The sequence below is a fragment of the Hyperolius riggenbachi genome, chromosome 3 (assembly GCF_040937935.1).
Source record: "Hyperolius riggenbachi isolate aHypRig1 chromosome 3, aHypRig1.pri, whole genome shotgun sequence".
Classification (NCBI taxonomy): Eukaryota; Metazoa; Chordata; class Amphibia; order Anura; family Hyperoliidae; genus Hyperolius; species Hyperolius riggenbachi.
This window is the reverse complement of record NC_090648.1, coordinates 226840445-226857813: the sequence shown is the minus strand read 5'-3', so window position 1 is coordinate 226857813 and position 17369 is coordinate 226840445. Positions and strand designations below refer to the sequence as shown.

At 44.3% G+C, this 17369-nt stretch overlaps 1 protein-coding gene across 1 annotated transcript in view; it reads left to right on the top strand.

Moving 5' to 3' along the window:
* LOC137563445 (rab-like protein 2A) overlaps nucleotides 1-10824 on the top strand; it is a 40961-nt gene extending 30137 nt beyond the window's left edge. The window contains exons 8-9 of the mRNA XM_068275882.1: nucleotides 7379-7462; nucleotides 10490-10824. Of these exons, the coding sequence (XP_068131983.1) occupies nucleotides 7379-7462; nucleotides 10490-10570 (165 nt within the window). The 3' untranslated portion in view covers nucleotides 10571-10824. The remainder of the gene's footprint in view (nucleotides 1-7378; nucleotides 7463-10489) is intronic.
* The last annotated feature ends 6545 nt before the right edge of the window (nucleotides 10825-17369 follow it).

Below are 17369 nucleotides of genomic sequence, written 5' to 3'. Positions count from 1 at the left end.
CTACTTCTTCTGAGTACGGCGATACCACATGTGTGACACTTTTTTGCAACCTAGGTGCGCTAAGGGGCCTAACGTCCTATTCACAGGTCATTTTGAGGCATTTGTTTTCTAGACTACTCATCACGGTTTAGGGCCCCTAAAATGCCAGGGCTGTATAGGAACCCCACAAGTGACCCCATTTTAGAAAGAAGACACCCCAAGGTATTCAGTTAGGTGTATGGTGAGTTCATAGAAGATTTTATTTTTTGTCACAAGTTAGCGGAAAATTACACTTTGTGGAAAAAAACAATTAAAATCAATTTCCGCTAACTTGTGACAAAAAATAAAATCTTCTATGAACTCACCATACTCCTAATGGAATACCTTGGGGTGTCTTCTTTCTAAAATGGGGTCACTTGTGGGGTTCCAACTTCCTATACTGCCCTGGCATTTTACGGGCCCAAAACCGTGAGTAGTCTGGAAACCAAATTTCTCAAAATGACTGTTCAGGGGTATAAGCATCTGCAAATTTTGATGACGGGTGGTCTATGAGGGGGCAAATTTTGTGGAACCAGTCATAAGCAGGGTGGCCTCTTAGATGACAGGTTGTATTGGGCCTGATCTGATGGATAGGAGTGCTAGGGGGGTGACAGGAGGTGATTGATGGGTGTCTCAGGGGGTGGTTAGAGGGGAAAACAGATGCAATCAATGCACTGGGGAGGTGATCGGAAGGGCTCTGAGGGGGATCTGAGGGTGTGGCCGAGTGATCAAGAGCCCACACGGGGCAAATTAGGGCCTGATCTGATGGGTAGGTGTGCTAGGGGGTGACAGGAGGTGATTGATGGGTGTCTAAAGGTGTGATTAGAGGGGGGAAATAGATGCAAGCAATGCACTGGCGAGGTGATCAGGGCTGGGGTCTGAGGGTGTTCTGAGGGTGTGGGCGGGTGATTGGGTGCCCTAGGGGCAGATAGGGGTCTAATCTGATGGGTATCAGTGACAGGGGCTGATTGATGGGTGATCAGTGGGTGATTAGATGGCAGAACAGATGTAAACAATGCACTTTGGAGGTGATCTGAGGGTAGGTCTGGGGCAATCTGATGGTGTGGGTGGGTGATCAGATTGCCCGCAAGGGGCAGGTTAGGGGCTGATTGATGGGTGGCAGTGACAGGGGGTGATTGATGGGTGGCAGTGACAGGGGGTGATTGATGGGTGATTGACAGGTGATTGACAGGTGATCAGTGGGTTATTACAGGGAAGAACAGATGTAAATAATGCACTGGCGAATTGATAAGGGGGGGTCTGAGGGCAATCTGAGCGTGTGGGCGGGTGATTGGGTGCCCGTAAGGGGCAGATTAGGGTCTAATCTGATGGGTAACAGTGACAGGTGGTGATAGGGGGTGATTGATGGGTAATTAGTGAGTGTTTAGAGGAGAGAACAGATGTAAACACTGCACTTGGGAGGTGATCTGATGTTGGATCTGCGGGCGATCTATTGGTGTGGGTGGGTGATCAGATTGCCCGCAAGGGGCAGGTTAGGGGCTGATTGATGGGTGGCAGTGACAGGGGGTGATTGATGGGTGATTGACAGGTGATCAGTGGGTTATTACAGGGGGGATAGAGGCATACAGTACACAGGGGGGGGGGGGGGTCTGGGGAGAATCTGAGGGGTGGGGGTGATCAGAAGGGAGCAGGGGGCAGTTTAGGGTTAAAAAAAAAATATCGTTGACAGAAAGTGACAAGGAGTGATTGATGGGTGATTAGGGGGGTGATTGGGTGCTAACAGTGGTCTGGGGGGTGGGGAGGGGGGGGTCTGAGGGGTGCTGTGGGCGATCAGGGGGCAGGGGGGGGGGAAATCAATGTGCTTGGGTGCAGACTAGGGTGGCTGCAGCCTGCCCTGGTGGTCCCTCGGACACTGGGACCACCAGGGCAGGAGGCAGCCTGTATAATAGGCTTTGTATACATTACAAAGCCTATTATACATACGGGCAGCGGCGATCCGGGTGCTAGTAACGCGATCGCCGCCTAACAACGCCCGCCGCCACCCCCGCCGATGGGCGTATTGCGGTCATTTAGGCCCGGTCTTTGCCGCCGCCCATAGGCTGGGGGCGGTCCTGAAGTGGTTAATCCACACAGGCCCAGAGTGGTGTGCAGGTAGCGAGCAGGCTACAACTGGCTGTCAGCCCGTCCATGGACCCCAACCCACAGGTCTCCGACTAAAGTATGATGCATTTGCCTCCCTACTTTACACTATAGCTGGATACTGAATACCACAGGGGCCAAAAAATAGGTTTGCTATAATAGACGTTCTATTATATCAGGGTTTACTGTACAAAGCATTACTTCCATAGCGTTATAATGGTGCTTGGCCAGGACCTGGACATTTAGTTTACTAAACCCGAATATTTACTAAATCCGTTTACTATAATGAGATTATAATGTATAATAACAAACCGTATAATCATGCTTTTTACAAACAGTTCTGTTAAAGGGACTCCGAGCTCATCTAAAAAATAAAAGTTGTACTCCCCCGGGGCTTTTTCCAGCCCAGTGCTGGTCGGGAGGTCCCACTACGGCGTCCTGGCTCCTCTCCTACTCCCCGCTCCGGAATCGCTGACCGGCCGCAGCCTCGCGTCATCACGGCGGCCGGCGTGGCAGTACCGCGCATGCGCGCTTTAATCGCGCATGCGCAGTACTTTCATGCCGGCCGCCATGATGACGCGAGGCGGCCGGCGTGTGACGTCAGCCGCGTCATACGCGGAAGGAGCAGCCCGACACTCGGGCGAGTGTCGCCCGGGCTGCGGCCGGTCAGCCATTCCGGAGCGGGGAGTAGGAGAGGAGCCAGGACGCCGTCGTGGGACCTCCCGACCAGCACTGGGCTGGAAAAAGCCCCGGGTGAGTACAACTTTTTTTTTTTAGATGAGCTCGGAGTCCCTTTAAAGGACATACGAGGCAAGTTAAATAAACGACCTTTACTTACCTGGGGCTTCTTCCAGCCCCTAGTGGTCTCTCTGTCCCTCGCCGCAGCTTCAGTCTTCTCTCCGTTCTCACAGGCAGGCTCTGCAGGATCGCCGATCAGCAAAGTGCGAATCGCAGGCAAAAAGCACCCGAGTGTGTAAACTAAAGCAGGTTTTAGCCTACCAAGGGCCTTATGCTGTAAATTTTCACTTTGCCTGCTTTCACTTCAAATACCCAATCAGATCCAGGAAAAAAAAAATATTTTTTTTTTATTCCTCTGAACTTTAATTGTTGTGCGAGGTGAAAACAGGCCATGTGAAAAATTATCTATTTTAAAGCATCTGTGCCTTTTGTGTGACAATGAGCCTTTAGGTTGCTAACTTTGTATGTATTTAGGTCACCAATAAGTGATAATGAGTGATATATATTTCTTCACTCAATGAGGTTGATCATGTTTGTCACTTTGGCAATCTGTCTGTGTGAACACACCCATACAACTTGTATAACTGGCACAACATCCAGTAGTTTTGCTACCAGACTGGGCAACAGTGGAAGGTATATGGGAATAACTAAAGAACAGTTGATCAGACACACTTGAAAATCATGGCCTATCCTCTTTGTTCCCGAAATACATTGCCAACATAATCTGCTACTAGTTTAATGCTTATTTCCCCTCCCATTTCCAAAAATGCCTGGATCATAAGGTGGACTGATACTCCAAATGAATGTCTTCATCATCTGGTGACACCCTGCTAAATAGTCAGATTTTGTCAATATGTCTATGTGCCTTGTAACGTATGTGGTGGCCGTACACTCCTCACTGTTTGGACTTTTAAGGGAACCTGAAGTGAGTCAAAATATTTAAAATAAACACATGATGCACCTGTAAATCAGTATTACATACTTTCCTCGCCATCAGTTCCTTTCAGAAGCTCACCATTTTCTTCTGACAACGATCTCTTCCAGTTCTGACAAAATTTTGTCAGAACTGAAATCTATCAGTTGCTGTCAGTTATAACTGAGAGGACAACAGATGATCAAGGTAATGTTTCCCTATGGCTCATATGGGTGATATTACAGTTTAACAGTGTGCTGACCAGGAAGCTTTTATGGGGTAACGGCCATTTTCAAAATGGAGGACGGAGAATTTCATTGATCACAGTGGACAAACAGGGCGCGGGAGAGGAGAAAGAGATGAATGAGTAGACTACATGGGAAGTAAGTATGATGTGTGTAAGTTTGCTTTGACTTTTCATTTTCAGTTCAGGTTTTCTTTAATATTGATCGTTGTGAAGAAATGGACAATTGTAGCATGAACAAATCCTAGTGCAATTGATCTTCCTTTACAGTCCTGTTTTTGTTTCCTCTTTTGAATGTGATTGTTCTGTGCATAATTGAAAAGTAGGTAAGTCATTTGTAGCTAGGACTTAGGATAAGTTTGGACCAGCAGGGGGAAACAAAGCAAGGACAAGGTCACACATACCACTTCCTAAGGAATATAGCAGCAAGGCCAGTAACAATTGAAGAACTTGTCAGAGAGATGCCAGTAATTCCAGCTAGAATGCACATTCATTGAAGCTTAGAATTGGGCTGATCAGATGCACTTCATGCTGATTTTGATTGGCCTAATTCCAAGTAACAGTTCTCCTTGCTGGGCTTCCACATTTGGTGGCAACTTTATGTCACTTTTAGCGCTTTTTATAGGCTAAGTAACTGCCTTCAGAAAACTTAGCCATGTGCAGGGTAAGCCACCGTTCAGCTTTGTTTACCTGTTAATCCTTTGGGTAAAGCTAACTATACATACATACATTTACACCCAATGTTCCAAAATGATTGTTTCTTCTCTGATATGAAGGGATTGCTACCACACACAGTGCATGGATTTTCTATAGATTCTGGCACAGTGGCGTAGCTACAAACCTCTGGGCCCCGATGCGGAATCTGGATGTGGCCCCCCCCCCCCCCACGGCAACAGCCCCCCTCCCCCGGCAACACCCGACGCACACACATATCCAAATCCCTATAGCCAGCTATAGGTCCCCCCAGTATAGGTAGCCAGGCATAGGTAGGCCAGTATAGTTGCCCCCGGTATAGGTTAGCCAGGTAGGTGCCTCCAGCATAAGTAGCCAGTATAGTTGCCCCCAGTATAGGTTAGATAGGCAGGCGCCGCCGGTATAGGTTAGATAGATAGGTGCCCCCAGTACAGGTTAGCTAGGTGGGTGCCTCTAATATAGGTAGCCAGAATAGTTGTCCCCAGCATAGGTTAGATAGGTAGGTGCCCCCAGTATAGGTTAGTTAGGTAGGTGCCTCCAATATAGGTAGCCAGTATAGTTGCCACCTGTATAGGCTAGCTAGGTGCCCCAAATACAGGTTAGACAAGTAAGTGCCCCCAGGTTAGATAGGTAGGTGCCCCCCAGTATAGGTTAGATTAGGTAGCTGCCCCCCAGTATAGGTTAGATGAGGTAGGTGCCCCCCAGTATAGGTTAGGTAGCTGCCCCCCAGGATAGATTAGGTAGCTTTCCCCCAGGATAGGTTAGATTAGGTAGCTGCCCCCAGGATAGGTTAGAGTAGGTAGCTGCCCCCCAGGATAGGTTAGAGTAGGTAGCTGCCCCCCAGGATAGATTAGGTAGCTGCCCCCCAGGATAGATTAGGTAGCTGCCCCCCAGGATAGGTTAGATAGCTGCCCCCCAGGATAGGTTAGATTAGGTAGCTGCCCCCCCCCCAGATAGGTTAGGTGGGTAGCTGCCCCCCAGGATAGGTTAGGTAGGTAGCTGCCCCCCCAGGATAGGTTAGGTAGGTAGCTGCCCCCCCAGGATAGGTTAGGTAGGTAGCTGCCCCCCCAGGACAGGTTAGGTAGGTAGCTGCCCCCCCAGGACAGGTTAGGTAGGTAGCTGCCCCCCAGGATAGATTAGGTAGCTGCCCCCCAGGATAGGTTAGGTAGGTAGCTGCCCCCCAGGATAGATTAGGTAGCTGCCCCCTGCCCCCCAGGATAGGTTAGATTAGGTAGCTGCCCCCCCAGGATAGGTAGGTAGCTGCCCCCCAGGATTAGGTAGGTAGGTAGGTCCCCCCCCCCCCATAATGAAGGGGGGAGCCGCAGCTGCGGGGAGAGCAGCCCGACCTCTCCCTCCCTTCCTCTCCCCGGCCCCCCCCCCCCCTTCAAATGCAGAGTGCGCGGCGCACGGAAGCGCTGTAGTAGGCAGAACTCACCTCCGTCCAAGCGCCGCTGGTCTCCTCCCGCTCTGTATAGATGTTGTTACACACTGCTTCCTGTTTAGCCGGAAGCAGTGTGTAACAACCTCTATACAGCGAGAGGAGATCAGCGGCGCTTGGAACGCAGGGACGGAGGTGAGTTTCAGCCTACAGCGCTTCCGTGCGCCGCGCACTCTGCATCTGAGGGGGGGGGGGCCCCGGGGAGAGGAAGGAAGGGAGAGGTCGGGCTGCCCTCCCCGCGGCTGCGGCTCCCCCCTCCCAATAGCGCGCACGGCGCACGGGCCGCACTATAAAAAGACATGGGCCCCCCCCGGGCCCCTCCCCCGCCTCTTCAGGAGCCGGGCCCAGTCGCGCATGCGACCGCTGCGACCTCTATTGCTACGCCCCTGTTCTGGCAGGGAATCTATTCAAAATCAATCAAATTACACAATGCAGTGTAACACTATAGGCTGTCAATCTACTGCTGCTCCTGCCCCACCCCTGTGGACCTAGATCTTCCGTTCTGTCCAATCGATGCATGTAATAAATTTTTAGCCAAAATTGATTGAAATTCCATCAAAGGGCCATTTTAAAGGGGCACTATGGCGAAAAAAAAATTAAATTTAAAATATGTGCAAACATTGACAAATAAGTACGATTTTTCCAGAGTAAAATGAGCCATAAATTACATTTCTCCTATGTTGCTGTCACTTACAGCAAGAAGTAGAATTCTGACATTACCTACAGGTTTTGGACTTGTCGATCTCTTCATAGGGGATTCTCAGCAAGGCTTTTATTCTTTATAAAGATATTCCCTAAAAAGGATTTAAGCAATGATGTTGGCCAGCTTCCCTGCTCACCACACAGTTTTTTTTCCAAAGTGCTTTTGAAAATAAATAAATCCCTGAGAATCCCCTCCCCTCCCCCCCCCCCCCCCATAAAGCGATGAACTAATCCAAAACCTGTCACTTCTGTCAGATTTCTACTACCTACTGTAAGTGACAGCAACATAGGAGAAAATTAATTTACGGCTCATTTTACTCTGGAAAAAAATGTACCTCTTATTTGTTGCACATATGTTTGCACATATTTTATATTTTACAATTTTTCGCCATAGGGCCCCTTTAAGCGACTGTTTTCGTTTGATAGAATCTGCAGGGAAATGAATGAAAAAAATCAATGTTCGTTTTTGCTAAATGGGAGGATTACATGAATTAGTATGCTCTACTAATGGCTTTACTTTTTTTTTTTTTAGCTGTTTACAGATGCTATCAAACTTGCAGTGTCATACAAACAAGACTCAAGGGATTTTTTAGATGAAGTAATGCGGGAACTAGAGGTGAGATGCTACTCCTTTAAATATTGTGTATTACTTTCTTTTTGAAACGTGCATGCCAGACTGGGCATACAGAACATTTAATGGCCAAACTTCAGCTCAATTTTTGAAACCAAATTACACACTGATTTTTTCTAGGGTGTCTTCTTATTGTTCCTGACCTTACTCTAATCTTGGAGTGATTGCTATTTAATGTCTAATGCTGGATACACACTATGAGATTTTCTGACAGATTTACTGTCAGATCGATTATTTCCAATATGTCTGATCTGATTTCTGATCGTTTTCAGATCGATTTCTGATAGAAGTGAACAGAAAACAGTCGGAAATCGATCAGAAAACAATAGGAGATCAAAACGGACATGTTGGAAATAATGGATCTGACAGTAAAAAACTGCCAAAACATCTCATAGTGTGTACCTACCTGTACAACATGCAACAAATCCATTTCTATCCCTTTTGTTACCATGGCCAGTTTTAACATACAGTATAAGGGGTACAGTGATTGTTAGTTGGAATATAATGTTCTACAGTCACACACTTTCACACAATATATTGCATTAATATGAATGTGCGTAGTGTGCTCTGGTAAAATGCAAACTTATACCCATTTCGAAACACTTTTTTTGTTTACACGTAAAACATTAAGCCAGAAACCCACTTAGGAGTGATTTCTAATGGCTAGTGATTTGAAAAAGCTCTTGCTAATGCAATGCTATGGGGGATTTTTCATAAAATTACATCGCTCAGGTGGGATCACACCCATAGCATTAGATCAGCAAGAGCTTTCAAATTGCAAAGCGCTCAGAAAATCGCTCCGAGTGGGTTTCTGGCCTTAGACTGCTTTGGGTGCATCAGGTAGTGAGATCTAGAAAAAAAAACAGTTTTGGGGGGGGGGGAAATTTGTTGAAAATTTACACACACACACACACACACACACACACACACACACACACACACACACACACACACACACACACACACACACGGTTGCAAAAGTACTCGGCCCCCTTGAAGTTTTCCACATTTTGTCACATTACTGCCACAAACATGCATCAATTTTATTGGAATTCCACGTGAAAGACCAATACAAAGTGGTGTACATGTGAGCAGTGGATCGAAAATCATGCATCATTCCAAACATTTTTTAGAAATAAATAACTGCAAAGTGGGGTGTGCATAATTATTCAGCCCCGAGTCAATACTTTGTAGAACCAGCTTTTGCTGCATATACAGCTGCCAGTCTTTTAGGGTATGTCTCTACCAGCTTTGCACATCTAGAGACTGAAATCTGTGCCCATTCTTCTTTGCAAAAGTGCTCCAGCTCAGTGAGATTAGATGGACAGCGTTTGTAAACAGCAGTTTTCAGATCTTGCCACAGATTCTCGATTGGATTTAGATCTGGACTTTGACTGGGCCATTCTAACACATAGATATGTTTTGTTTTAAACCATTCCATTGTTGCCTTGGCTTTATGTTTAGGGTCATTGTCCTGCTGGAAGGTGAACCTCCGCCCCAGTCTCAAGTCTTTTGCAGTCTCTAAGAGGTTTTCTTCCAAGTTTGCCCTTTATTTGGCTCCATCCATCTTCCCATCAACTCTGACCAGCTTCCCTGTCCCTGCTGAAGAGATTAACCCCCCGAGCATGACGCTGCCACCACCATATTTGACAGTGGGGATGGTGTGTTCAGAGTGATGTGCAGTGTTAGTTTTCCGCCACACATAGTGTTTTGCATTTTGGCCAAAAAGTTCCATTTTGGTCTCATCTGACCAGAGCACCTTCTGCCACACGGTTGCTGTGTCCCCCACATGGCTTGTGGCAAACTGCAAACGGGACTTCTTATGCTTTCTGTTAACAATGCCTTTCTTCTTGTCACTCTTCCATAAAGGCCAACTATGTACAGTGCATGACTAATAGTTGTCCTATGGACAGAGTCTCCCAACTGAGCTGTAGATCTCTGCAGCTCGTCCAGAGTCACCATGGGCCTCTTGACTGCATTTCTGATCAGCACTCTCCTTGTTCGGCCTGTGAGTTTAGGTGGATGGCCTTGTCTTGGTAGGTTTACAGTTGTGCCATACTCCTTCCATTTCTGAATGATCGCTTGAACAGTGCTCCGTGGGATGTTCAAGGCTTTGGAAATCTTTTTGTAGCCTAAGCCTGCTTTAAATTTCTCAATAACTTGATCCCTGACCTGTCTTGTGTGTTCTTTGGACTTCACGGTGTTGTTGCTCCCAATATTCTCTTAGACAACCTCTGAGGCCCTCACAGAGCAGCTGTATTTGTGCTGACATTAGATTACACACAGGTGCACTCTACTGAGTAATTAGCACTCATCAGGCAATGTCTATAGGCAACTGACTGCACTTAGATCAAAGGGGGCCGAATAATTATGCACACACCACTTTGCAGTTATTTATTTGTAAAAAATGTTTGGAATGATGTATGATTTTCGTTCCACTTCTCACGTGTGCACCACTTTGTGTCGGTCTTTCATGTGGAATTCCAATAAAATTGATTCATGTTTGTGGCAGTAATGTGACAAAATGTGGAAAACTTCAAGGGGGCCGAATACTTTTGCAACTATATATATATATATATATATAGAGAGAGAGAGATTTTGTAAAATAACATTTCCTACTCCATCCCTTTCCCAAAACTCTATTGACTGAATTCCTTTCCTGCAAAGGGAACAACTAAAAGCCCCTCAGTGTGGGGCTCAGTTATCTTATCAATACCAGACCGCATAGTCCACAAAATTTAAGGGGCACTTGGCAACATGTGTTGGCAACAGAGCCTCACCCTTCCCTTTGTAGAGCACCATTGTCCAATATTATGGACAGGGGCTCATTCGTACCTCTGCTCAGGAGGTGGGGGTAACTACCTCTGCAAATATGACAGTAGACCCTGGGAAAGAAGACTTGGGATAGAATCTAGACCTACCATAATACATGCTATTTTATTCTATTATACTATATCATTCGATAGGTCAAGATATTTTTTTTTCTATTTATCATGTTTTCTCATTTTCCAGAACTTTGAGCTGGAGAAGCCCGATGATCAACTTCATAAGGAGGAGGCATCTGAAGACAGCGAGTCACTGAAGGCTGTGTGAGATGGTGTTCAGAGAGCTGATTACAGTGCTGGATCTATTGTTCTGTGATATTGACCACCAAATCCACTGAAGTTCATATCATCAGGCATGCATATAGTTACCAGTAGCCATTGACTTATTTGTGACTCCAAAGGACTGAAACATCTTCAAGCTTAAGGTTTAAACTTTATTTGGTTCCTAAGTGAAGTTAATGCATCGAATATGAGTGAGAAGTGATACCTGAGCCCATTATGTGAATAAAGCTGGCAGAAAAAGTCTGTTATATTTTATATGCTGCTACAGAGGAAATTAAGTTTGTCCACTTTTACACCATTGTGAAATATTGCTGACGGATTTGTAGAATTTTCATTGTATTGTTTTTATAGTCTTATCCTATTAAATTATTATTTCACATAAGAAATTGCAGATTATTTCAAAGATGTTAATACAGATTGACACTTTAAGACTACGTTCACAGTGGGACGTTATTGTCCTGAATTAGTAAAGTCTTATAACGCAGTTTACCGCACTGCAATGTTAATGCTATTGTAAATGCACACATTAACCAATGCAGGGAAGCATACTTTTCATTGCCTGTATGCCTCACTGTACCTACTTTAATGTGCACTGCAACCTTGTTTTGTGCTGTAATTTTGCATTGCGACTTTGAAGAGGAACTCCAGTGAAAATAATGTAATAAAAAAAAGTGCTTCATTTTTACAATAATCATGTATAAATGATTTAGTCAGTGTTTGCCCATTGTAAAATCTTTCCTCTCCCTGATTTACATTCTGATATACTGATTGGGATGAAGTTCAATTCTTGTTTACGATTTCTCTTTAACAGTGCAACGTTCCACTGTGAATCTAGCCTAAGTAGTGGCAGTCTGTGCAATCCAGGTCTGCAGGCTGCATATTGCTACTGTTTCTAGCAATTTATTCTATTCAAGTAAATGGAGTTCTGAATCACCACTTTAGGGTAATTACGCTTCAGCTTTCAAAGCAGTAATTGCCACTGTCAAAAATCTAATCACCCTTTTTATGTTTAACATGATAAAAGTTATGAAAAAAACAAAATTGAGAACATGAAAATCACTGCTTTATAAATAATGCTATGGTCTTCTAAAACCTTTTCAGTTACCTGGATGCAGGGCTGTGGAGTTGGTACAAAAATCTTCCAACTTCGACTCCTTAGTTTATGAAACCTCCGAGTACCCAAAATGGCTCCGACTCCTTAGTCTAATACTTACAAGGGCTGTGAATTTTGTACAAAAATCTTCCAACTCCGACTCCTCAGTTTATGAAATCACTGACTCCAACTCCGACTTGGGGTACCAAAAATTGCTCTGACTTAATCTCTGACTGCACAGCCCTGCCTGGATCTAGATGCAAGTACACATAAGATCATATTTTAGGAGCCACCTTCAGATTTGTAAACTATATACGGTATGCTGTGGAATCCTACTTGCATCCGCACCTGTGCCTCACTAGGTGTCTAAACCAGTACAACAGGTCAGGTCTGCTGATGCTTAAATCTCGCTGCTTTCTTTGCCTTCAACCTGCTAGAGCTGGTGTCTCCATTTTGCTAATGCATGCAGTTAAAATAAATAATAATTACAATGTGGCACATTTAATAAAAATCAATTTGCCCGTGTAGTTATCCTTCCTGTCTTTGTCCCAAAGTAATATCATCTATGTAAAAAGAATCACAATCCCCTCCCCCTCAACAGTACGGTTATTGATGGAAGCAGACATATTGCATCTTTGGTTTTTATTGTTTAGAAAGAGCTGTGCATGTCTGCATACTCGGGATCAGTGTAGGAACCACACCAGTCACCAAGTTAATCTCTCTTTGTAAGCCTGGGAAAAAAATGTGTCTACTGTGCTGATACATCAAAGAAATGGCGTATCTGGTGGAAAGCACTCCTGTGAATGGCTGGTGATGTGCCTGGTCTAGGTGCCTCACAGGTGCACTTCAGGCAAAGCTTCAGTAGTAAGAGATGAAGACCAGCACCATTGAGTTGTATTATAGCTCGTATTATTATTAGATTATTAGACCGCATGTCCAATTATAAGCAACGTTTCGGAGGAGATACTCCCTTATGAAGCTCATGCCAGTATCTGACAAACATTTAGTATATATATATATATATATATAAAAAAAGAGCATAAAAATAGAAAAAAAGCACATTATTTCTCAGTTTTATTAATTCCAGTTTAAAAATAAAAAGTACTACTGTAGATAAAAAACACACATTTTGTTTGGCTATTTCTACCACTTATTACAAAACTTGCATTATGTTCCTGTCACAATTTAAGGTTAACATATTTGATTCTGAAATAATGCTGCAGTGTATATTGTTTCACTATGAACTGAGAAAAGTATTTTTAAAGGTAAAAATCAATGTTATTGGCTCAGGAAACATATTTCAATTCAACCAGTTAGCAGATAGTGCCGGAGGGTTTGCACAGAAGCCAGTCCAATCCTGCTCAGCTGTGCTTCAGCTACAAGATTTACTGTGTAGCTACATCCTCGTGGCTTAGATGAAGTCACAGAGGACGTAGACATACTGTAGTGGTGGATAAAGTGGTTAAGATTTTTGTCATCTCTTCCTCTTTACATTACACATGTCCAGGATTGGACTGATGCTTTCCTTCTAAAAACTCAGAGATGATAATAAATCTGTTTTATGCAACTGGGGGGAAGAGGGGGGGGGGGTCTAAGTGACCACTGGTATTCACCAGAATGTCCTGCTGCCACCCCTGGTGAGCAGTGGACTGCTTTGCTGCAATTGGTACCTGTGGGATTACCCCCAGAAATGATAAAGAGAAAAGGAGGGAAATATCTGCTGCATTGTGGAGAGGATGAGACTGAGATCTGTACTCACTGGTTGGAGGGATAAGGATAAGGATATGGGCTGGACTGGCAGAATAGGAACACGGACAACAGTAGTTGACTAGACAGACAGACAGACAGGCTGGCAGAAGCAAGCACCACAGGTGCGGGCTAGACTGGCAGGCACCATTTAGAAAGGACTGTGACGAAGACAACAGGCTTGGACTGCATGAGCTGACTGGCAGTATAGACAGCCTGGATCACACGGGCTGACAAGAGCAAATCGCACAGAGTGCTGTTTAGTCAAGGTTTACATGACCCTGGTCTCTGCTCCTGTCCTGTGGCCATGTTGTCCCAACAAGCTGTGAAAAAGCAACTAGTGCTGTTCAGGTGCTCTCTGGGAGTGTGCCAAACTGAGGAGCTGAAGGACGGAGTCCTTGTCATCCCAAAGGAAATGACTTTTATTTTTTAGATATCTATGCCATGATTTTATTTTTAAACATTTACAAAGTAGATTGAATGTTTTATTGTCTTTGCTCAATGTCAGCCTATTAAAGGACATACAAGGCACAGAAATAAATTATCTTTATTTATCTGGGGCTTCTTCCAGCCCTTAGAAGTCACTTGTGTCGCTCACCACAGCTCCAGTCTTCTCCGGGTCCCGCTGGCAGCCTCTGCAGTGTCGCTGACCCCCGATGGGTCAGAGTCTTCTGCACATGTGCGGACATGCGCCTACGTCACTCGAAGCACACTGATTTATTTCTTTGCCTCGTATGTCATTTAAGTGTCCCAGAGTTAAAATACATGAATACATGAATACTATTGACCTTTTTTATATATATATTTCCCACCACCCCTGCCCTTAGAAGTTGATTTCTGCCAGGAAAACTTTTATGGCTGTAATTTGCTTATCAGTGAGGTTTACTCTATTCCAGACAAGTTACCACAAGACAGACTCTGTCACTTGCATGCCTGCAAATTAACCCTTTCAGGCAGCAAAAAAAAAGATAAATACCCTGTTTAGCACTGTACATACACGTTTATCTCATCATGTCACAGGTCGCCTTGGGGACACTTTTTAACAAGCATCTTTAAGCCTGATACCATTTTCATTTCTCGAAACTTGTAGGTGTGCCCTTAGTTGAGCATCAGCTTTAAATATGATTTACATGCAAACTTTCTTCCAATTACTTAGTGTACTTCTTCATAGGATTCTGCTCCCATTCTGGCAATGTGGTCAACTTCTGGACAGTTTTCTCCTCGATGGGCCATCCCCAGGCTTTGAAGAATGGCACCAGGTTTTTATTGACCGCTACAGAAAACTTCTCTGCCCAAAGATTCATCTTATCTTTCTTGTCATTGCTGACGTTTGACATTTTCTGGTACTCTGCAAACAGATGTTTGAACGGATCCCATCCAAAGCCTTCTTGTAACTGAAAGACATTTAGAACATAGATAACTTGTTTTGTAAGGCAATATATATTGTTTATAATTGATGTACGGTATTTAAATTAAAAGCATTCTCCAGTGAAACACAGCAAATTTGCATTAGCTATCTTGGGACAGAAAAGCTACCTGATAAGCAGTATTGGTAATGTTTGGAAATACAATGAGAAATAAACCTGCAAGTGATAGAGCTAAAAAATTGTATATGCAAACAGCGCTAAAATTGTTTTCTATGGAAAAGTCAGTAGCCCCAATACATTCCATATTACCATGTGTCAAAGGATAATATAGGATACCCAATTATTCTCAAAACTGCATATACTAAATCTGCCTCATGGAAACTATGCCCCACAGAGAGATTGAGAGACATACAACACGAGTAAGGAATATAACTAAAACTATTAAAACAGCCTCATCTAAAGCTACTGTTGGATTTCTAAATGAACTCTAGCTCCATTAGAAAATAGAAAAATGACTGGAGACTGAAACCATCAGTGGCAGCGTGTCCTGCAGCCATTCTTAACTTTACTGCTACCAGCATCTCATGTTACCTAGCTGTGTCCTACTGGGTAAGGAGAGAGACACGTTAGTGTAAAGTGCCTGGGTTGTGCATTAATGAAACTGGTGTTTAATTGTGCTTACTGGAACAAAATGTGATTTATTTTGTATTGGCAAAAATCATTTTATATTTATGTAAAACTAACTTTAGTTCCGGTATGGACAATTCCTCTCTTTCCATTTGTGCACAGCCTAGGCATTGTGTGCTGGTTAGTCCCTCTCCTCTCACTGTAGGTGATGTCAGACATGGGAAATGCAGGAACAGAGGTTGCTTTCACACTTATGCGGTGCTGTGATCCCATAGCAGGTAGGCACGGCTCATGTGTTAACGTACTATTGACTTTGCGATGGGATTGTGGCGATTTGACTACTTCCGCCGCACCGCATTAAATATGACAGTTTCCATAGACATTGAATGATTTAGCACCCTCATGCGGTAAAGATACTTACTGCAATGTCATAGTGTAAGAGGGCCCTAAGGCCAGGATTCGCTGCAGAAAATACTGGCACTACTGTTTCCCTTGTCTGGGCGACCTATAGAGAAATCCTTGTAGTATTTATCTTTGAGGAACCCATACAGCACCTGTGACCTGGTAACATGGGCATAAGAATGGACCAGTGACTCGTCAGCATTACAACTGCTAGTTGGAGGAGGTGGTAAGCTTCATTTTAACTGGTTGTCTAACTGGACTGAATATAAATCATTTCAATAATTTGGAACTTTCCACAGTAATTTTGGATACAGAGGGTTTTTTTTTCCTTTGATTGGTTACTAGAGATTGTAATTGTGATGTTAATAATTCTGGCCTGCAGACAAGTTTAATGCAAACTGAAAAATAACAAAGGTATGTTCTTCACCAGTATCCAATAAAATCCAGTGATACAGGAAGCAAAAGTATAGTGAAGAGCAGGGCAGTTTCACTGTAATAACGTTAAACTGGCAGTGTACTTATAACTAAGCGATCTTAAAATAACTTTAACACAAGGCTCTCATCAGTAATGCAATTTACTTGCATTAGTTCTTAAAGAGACACTGAAGCAAAAAAAATAAATTATGATATCATGAATTGGTTGTGTAGTAGGGGTAATTACTAGAACATTGGTAGCAAAACAAATATTCTCATTTTTATTTTCAGTTATACAGCTTTTTTTTATAACATTGCAGCATTCTCTAATATGTGCAATTTACACATTACTCAACATTCTAAAGGTCCGTACACACGCCGGACTGGAGGCAACGACGGATCCGTCGTTGCCTCCAGTCCGGCGTGTGTACGGACCTTAAATGTTTTTATAGAACAGGCAGTGAACTTTTGACCTGTCCTGAACTATTCTCTGAAAAGTACTTTCATGCCGGCCGCCATGATGACGCGAGGCGGCCGGCGTGTGACGTCAGCCGCGTCATACGCGGAAGGGGCAGCCCGACACTCGGGCGAGTGTCGCCCGGGCTGCGGCTGGTCAGCCATTCCGGAGCGGGGAGTAGGAGAGGAGCCAGGACGCCGTCGTGGGACCTCCCGACCAGCACTGGGCTGGAAAAAGCCCCGGGTGAGTACAACTTTTTTTTTTTTAGATGAGCTCGGAGTCCCTTTAAAGGACATACGAGGCAAGTTAAATAAACGACCTTTACTTACCTGGGGCTTCTTCCAGCCCCTAGTGGTCTCTCTGTCCCTCGCCGCAGCTTCAGTCTTCTCTCCATTCTCACAGGCAGGCTTTGCAGGATCGCCGATCAGCAAAGTGCGAATCGCAGGCAAAAAGCACCCGAGTGTGTAAACTAAAGCAGGTTTTAGCCTACCAAGGGCCTTATGCTGTAAATTTCCACTTTGCCTGCTTTCACTTCAAATACCCAATCAGATCCAGGAAAAAAAAAAAAATTTTTATTCCTCTGAACTTTAATTGTTGTGCGAGGTGAAAACAGGCCATGTGAAAAATTATCTATTTTAAAGCATCTGTGCCTTTTGTGTGACAATGAGCCTTTAGGTTG